The sequence below is a fragment of the Vicia villosa genome, linkage group LG2, assembly GCF_029867415.1.
Source record: "Vicia villosa cultivar HV-30 ecotype Madison, WI linkage group LG2, Vvil1.0, whole genome shotgun sequence".
NCBI lineage: Eukaryota > Viridiplantae > Streptophyta > Magnoliopsida > Fabales > Fabaceae > Vicia > Vicia villosa.
In genome coordinates, this window is record NC_081181.1 from 79,815,212 (window position 1) to 79,821,588 (window position 6,377).

Below are 6,377 nucleotides of genomic sequence, written 5' to 3' on the forward strand. Positions count from 1 at the left end.
CCTAGGCTGCATGATTATTTTCTAAGAGTTGATTGATTATTTTGTTTCTTATGTAGAATATTACGATATCGGTTCCCCTCTTATCGAGTGTCGTTATTGTAAAGCAATGATGTGGTATCAAGAGAGGATGCACAAGAGTTCCCATTCCGCTAACCCGAAATTTATGCTGTGTTGTGGGAACGGGAAAGTTGAACTGCCACTGCTTAGACAACCTCCAGAAATACTTGCAAAGCTATTGTTTGATCACGAGAACGTTGTTAGCCGGAAATTTCAACAACACATCCGTGTTTACAACATGATGTTTGCATTTACTTCACCTGGAGCAAAGTTGGACAATCGTTTTAACGATGGACGTGGGCCTCCAACACTAAGGATACAAGGTCAAACCTGTCATCGAATCGGAAGTTTGTTGCCTGCTCAAGGTCAGAAACCGAAGTTTGCTCAATTATATATTTATGACACGGAGAATGAAGTTGAAAACCGAATGCATGGACTAAGGTTATTGCCCCTAACATACTACTGTGACTGTTAGTAATATGCTGTCATCTCCTTTTGTTGTGATATCTAATCATGTGCATTCATTTGTGTTAATATTAATGTTTTCTCATGTGAAGGAACAAAGAAAACTTTGATACAGTGGTTGTAAATCAGTTATCCAATATGCTGTATGAACACAATCCTCATGCTAAGAGTTTTCAAATGGCAAAGCAATGGTTAAATAATGGGGAAACTCCGAACTTGAAGCTGCGACTCATTTCTAACAGATCCACAGATGGGAGAGTGTATAATCAACCAACTATATCTGAGGTTGCAGCCTTAGTTGTCGGTGATATTGACACAGCTGAAATGAGGGATATCATAATGCAGACAAAGGGAGGGCGACTTCAAAGAATCAACGAACTGCATGCGGCTTATATGGCTTACCAGTATCCTTTGATATTTCCTTATGGTGAGGATGGATATAGACCTGATGTAGCACATAGAGACTTGCCTTTTAAAGAAAATAGCATAAGAAATAGACTCACAATACGCGAATGGCTTGCATTTCGCATTCAAACGAGGTTAACCGAAGCTAAAACTCTGTTATCTTCTAGAAGGTTGTTCCAACAATTCCTGGTCGATGGTTACACAATGTTGGAGTCCGAGAAACTAGAATGGCTACGAAAAAACCAACCTAAGCTTCGGGTTTCAAAGTACAACTCTTTAGAGAAAGAGGGCGATCATAGTCAACTTCCAGGTGTAAGCATAGGTAAGCGAGTTGTTTTGCCTTCGTCCTTTGTCGGTGGTCGTAGGTTTATGGATCAATTATACTATGATGGGATGGCTATATGCAGTAAAGTTGGGTTTCCTGATTTGTTTATTACTTTTACCTGTAACCCAAATTGGCCTGAGATTCAAAGAGTGCTTGGACCTCTACATCTGAAACCTCAAGATCGACCCGATGTCATTTCCAGAATTTTCAAAATCAAGTTTGACCAATTGCTTTCGGATCTAACCAAAAAGGGTGTTCTTGGCAAAGTGCTTGCTTGTGAGTTATTTATCCCTCTTTGCTCAAATTTTGTAGTACTATAACTAACATTGTTCATAATTCTGTTTTGCTCTTCCAATGCTAGATATGTACACCATTGAGTTCCAAAAGAGAGGATTGCCTCATGCCCATATATTGATCTTTTTGCATCCTTCAAACAAATATCCAGGACCCGAAGACATTGACAAGATCATAAGTGCTGAAGTGCCCGATCCGGAAACACACCCTCGGTTGTACAATTTGGTCAAAGCTCACATGGTTCATGGACCTTGTGGTTTGGCAAATGTCAAGTCATCTTGCATGAAAGATAACAAATGCACCAAGTTTTCCCCTAAGAAGTTTCAGTCTACCACTATAGTGGACCAAGAAGGCTATCCGGTTTATAGGAGAAGAAACAACGGACAAACAATTGAAAAAAACGGCATCAATTTTCATAGTGGTCATGTAGTTCCTCACAATCCAAGTTTGTTGTTGAAATACCAAGCCCACATCAACATGGAATGGTGCAACCAAAGTACTTCTATAAAATACCTTTTCAAATATATAAACAAAGGTTCGGATCACATTTCTGCAATCATACAAGGTCAGGACAAGAACAACGTTGACGAGATCAAGCAATATTTGGATTGCAGATACATCTCCCCAAGTGAAGCATGTTGGAGGATCTTCTCTTATTCTATACATGGCAGGAAGCCAGCCGTGGAGAGATTGTTTTTTCATATGGAAGGTGAAAACTCCGTGTACTACAAAGACAACGAGCAAGTTGGTGATGTTTTACTAAAACCAAGTGTAACCGAGTCTATGTTTACATCATGGTTCGAGGCAAACAAAACTTATGAAGAAGCAAGATCACTAACTTATGGTGACTTTGTTTCTAAATTTGTTTATCATAAGAGGAGCCGGAGTTGGAAACCAAGGAAACGAGGGTATACAATTGGTCGACTCATTTGGGTTCCTCAAAGCACTGGTGAATTGTTTTATTTAAGGATGATGCTCACCGTAACAAAAGGTCCTTTGTGCTATCAAGACATCAAGAAAGTTGATGGTAAACAACTTAAAACTTTTCGTGATGCATGCTTTGCAATGGGATTTCTACAAGATGATCGAGAATTTATCGAGGCAATCAAGCACATCTATGGGGTTCGGGTCTATTTTTACGCAAGTTATTTGTGACGATGTTGTTATCTTCATCCATGAATAGACCCGAACATGTCTGGAGGAAGACTTGGATGTATTTATCGGATGACATTCTTTATGATCAACGGTTATTGGCAAGAGATCAAGGTATTTTATCTTAATTGCTAAATTTGGTGTTCTTTATTTCAATATTCTGCAACATGTCATAGGAATCAGCCGTGCTGCATAAAACATGGAAATTCATATATTTCACTTCGGGGTTGTTACAAATTATTCATTATGACATGTTATTGTTGTAAGGATGACAACAATTAATGCTTAATGCTATATTATCATATAGTGTTCAAATGCTAGATAACTACGATGGAAAACCGTGTCCATCTTCGAACATGCGGTGAAAGAAACTAATATAAGAAGCCTGGTTTGTTTTATTAAATGCCGAGCACGGATTTTTTTGTTCATATACTATTGACAACATGTATGACACAATAGTGAATGAGGAAATATCAAGATCATAGCCACTGTTATAAATAGTATGCGGTTAATATTATTTAGTCAGCTTCTGTTTTCGATACGTAGGCATATGCCATTAGTTTTTTATTGAATTTCCTACATCCAAACATCTTTTTTACTTTAATGTTATGCATGGTGTTATATTTAACACATTTTCTCTCATTGCTTACATTCATTTGTTCTTAATGCTGTGATAAATGGTTACATATTTACATTGTTTTTTCGCTTTAATAACATAGGTCTTACAATGAGCGATGCCGAGCTAAAAGACCGGACTCTAATGGCAATTGAAACACTCTTACAAAATAATAATCGAAGCCAGAAAGATTTCAAGACAATGCCATATCCAAAAGATTATGTTCTCTCCTTTACAGGAAATAGACTACTCTATGATGAACGTCAATATGATGTTGTTGCTCAAAACACAAATTTATGAGAATTTGTACTCTTCTCTTACAGGTAATATCACTCTATAGTTGCAACGTCAAAAAATATTTGAATTGGTACTTTTGTTTAACAATCTCTTGGGTTACCCTTTTATACACAGATGAGCAAAGAAGCATTTTTGAGGAAATCATAAATGCAGTAGAAAAGCAACAGGGCGGAGTATTTTTTTTATATGGATACGGTGGGACTGGTAAGACCTTTATGTGGAACACCTTATCAGCAGCAATTAGGTCTAAAAAAAAATAGTCTTGCCCGTTGCTTCAAGTGGAATTGCAAGTTTGTTGTTACCAGGTGGAAGAACAGCTCATTCAAGATTTAAGATTCCTGTCCCTACCTTAGAAACTTCTATTTGCAACATTGAAAAAAAGGATGATCTTGCTGGGCTTCTCAAGATGACAGATCTAATCATATGAGATGAGGCTCCTATGGCTAACAAGTTTTGCTTTGAATCTCTTGACAAATCCTTAAAGGATATTATGAGTGGACCCACAAAGCCATCTGAAACTGTGTTTGGAGGTAAGGTTGTTGTCTTTGGTGGTGACTTCAGACAAATTCTCCCTGTTATACCAAGAGGTACAAGATCTGATATTATCCATGCCACAATCAATGCTTCTTATATTTGGGATCATTGTAGAGTATTGAGGCTTACAAAGAACATGTGCTTGCAAACTGGTCCACCTGATTCTACAGCTGATGACATAAGGAGCTTTTCTGAGTGGATTTTAAATATTGGAGATGGTACCATGTGTGAGCCAAACGATGGCTATGCTGATATTTGTATTCTAGATGAGTTCTTAATTTCTAACTTTTCTGATCCAATTAAGGCAATTGTTGAAGATACATACCCTGATCTCATTCATAATTATCTTGATTCCAACTATCTGCAAAGTCGTGCGATATTGGCTTCAACAATTGAAGTTGTTGATGATATAAATCAATATATCACAGACCTTCTTCCAGGTATTAAAATTGCACTTAGTACAATTTATGCATGTCAATATTATATACCTTCTGATTAGACAACTTGATCTTTTTTTTCCAGAAATTACTAACTAAATATACGTCTTTTTCAATTGTTGTAGGAGAAGAGAAAGAATACTTTAGTAGTGATTCTATTTGATAAATCTGATGCAACTACCTTTGATGCGTATGAGCACGTGACACCCGAGTTCCTAAATGCTCTTAAAACTTCAGGATTGCCTAACCATTCAATCAAGTTGAAAGTTGGGGCCACTATTATGTTGATGCGCAACCTAGATCAGTCTGAAGGATTGTGCAATGGTACAAGGCTTACTGTAACCAGGCTTGCTGCTCATGTCATAGAAGCTAAGATCATTTCTGGAAAAAATATTGGTAATCTCTTTTATATTCCTAGAATGTCTTTGTCCCCATCACAGTCCCCATGGCCATTTAAAATGGTGAGACGCCAATTTCCAATTATTGTTTCCTTTGCCATGACTATTAACAAGTCTCAAGGTCAATCACTTGATAATGTTGGACTATATTTGCCAATAGAGATTTTTAGCCATATATGTGGCTATTTCAAGAGTCAAATCCAAAAAGGGATTAAGGATTCTTATTCATGACAAAGACAAGGAACCTATGATCTCTACCACCAATGTTGTATTCAAGGAAGTCTTCCATAACATTTAAAAGGTGTGAATTGACCCTTAAATCTTATCATGTCATGAACAATTATAATTGACCACTTTGAATTTACAAATGTATAGAATATAATTTTGTTTCTGTTATTTTGCTATTTCAGGATGATTTCATTCACTTCATTGAGGAACGTGTGCGATACATTATAACTCCTTCACAAACCTTTTGGAGATTTTTTTTTTGGTTTCGGTGTAACCCTTTGTAACACGTTTTGTATTGTACTACTAATTTAAAAACAAATCTTTTGATTCATACATTAAAACTCCTTCATTTGTATGACATTTAACAATACTAATGATATATCATTTTGGTCGTTGATTTCTTGGTGTTGTACACAACATCATTAGAAAATTACCCGTGCGACAGCACGAGTCTCTGACTAGTTTACACATAACCAATCATATTTTTTTATTAGTTAAAAAATTAAAATAAAATTTTCTTTCTCCTCTATTAAACCAACCACTAAATGATGGCAATTATAAACGAAATTTAATTTTAAATAATTTTTAATTTTCTCATCTTTTATTGGTTGTTCCTGAAAATATAAATTTAAGTTCGTATCCATACAAGTAATTCTCATGAATTGAAAGAAATTAACGTGACCTCTCCAAAAACTTAAAAAGAAAACAAATTATGAAAACTTAAAAAAGAAAACACAGGTTTCAGTATTCTATTTCTAGAACTAATTAGACCAAAAAAAATTAAAAATTATTAAAACAAAAGAAAAATGCAGTACACGTTCTGTTCCAGCTAACCAACATTTCTAAAACTGTCATTGCTCCAAATTTCTCTCTCAAGCCGCTTTTGATTCTTTCTCATGCTTTCATTGATTGCTTCTTTCTTGGTTTCGTTTGCAGGCTTTATTTTCTACACTTTCTCTCTTCACAAATTGGCAAGCTCTTCTTCTTTCTTCCTTGCTAGTTTTCCACCATTCTCTCCCTCTTTATCTATTTTTTCTTCTTTTCATCAACCTTAATTTTATAACTCTTGTTTCTAATTTAACAATTTGATTTCGTTGTTGTTGTTGTTATCATTTTTTGTTTTGGCCATGTTTTTGATATCGTAATGGTTAACTAGTCAGAGACCCGTG

At 35.8% G+C, this 6,377-nt stretch overlaps 2 protein-coding genes across 2 annotated transcripts; both read left to right on the forward strand.

Annotated features, from left to right (window-relative positions):
• The first annotated feature begins 1,131 nt into the window (after positions 1-1,131).
• Positions 1,132-3,614, forward strand: LOC131649435 (uncharacterized). Its single transcript, XM_058919199.1, has 5 exons — positions 1,132-1,528; positions 1,614-1,807; positions 1,865-2,111; positions 2,181-2,690; positions 3,418-3,614. Exons 1-5 carry the CDS (start codon positions 1,132-1,134, stop codon positions 3,612-3,614), a joined length of 1,545 nt encoding a protein of 514 aa, XP_058775182.1.
• A 436-nt stretch (positions 3,615-4,050) lies between these two features.
• LOC131649436 (uncharacterized) lies at positions 4,051-5,211 on the forward strand. The gene is made up of 2 exons (XM_058919200.1): positions 4,051-4,614; positions 4,708-5,211. Exons 1-2 carry the CDS (start codon positions 4,051-4,053, stop codon positions 5,209-5,211), a joined length of 1,068 nt encoding a protein of 355 aa, XP_058775183.1.
• The last annotated feature ends 1,166 nt before the right edge of the window (positions 5,212-6,377 follow it).

Bases quoted from the DNA above. Each gene is read 5' to 3' on its own strand.
- LOC131649436 (XM_058919200.1), top strand. From the start codon at position 4,051: ATGGCTAACAAGTTTTGCTTTGAATCTCTTGACAAATCCTTAAAGGAT. The intron at 4,615-4,707 runs GCATGTCAATAT...CAATTGTTGTAG, and splicing joins TTGCACTTAGTACAATTTAT to GAGAAGAGAAAGAATACTTT.
- LOC131649435 (XM_058919199.1), top strand. From the start codon at position 1,132: ATGTTGGAGTCCGAGAAACTAGAATGGCTACGAAAAAACCAACCTAAG. The intron at 2,112-2,180 runs GTCAGGACAAGA...CCCCAAGTGAAG, and splicing joins CATTTCTGCAATCATACAAG to CATGTTGGAGGATCTTCTCT. The intron at 2,691-3,417 runs GTTATTTGTGAC...TTAATAACATAG, and splicing joins TCGGGTCTATTTTTACGCAA to GTCTTACAATGAGCGATGCC.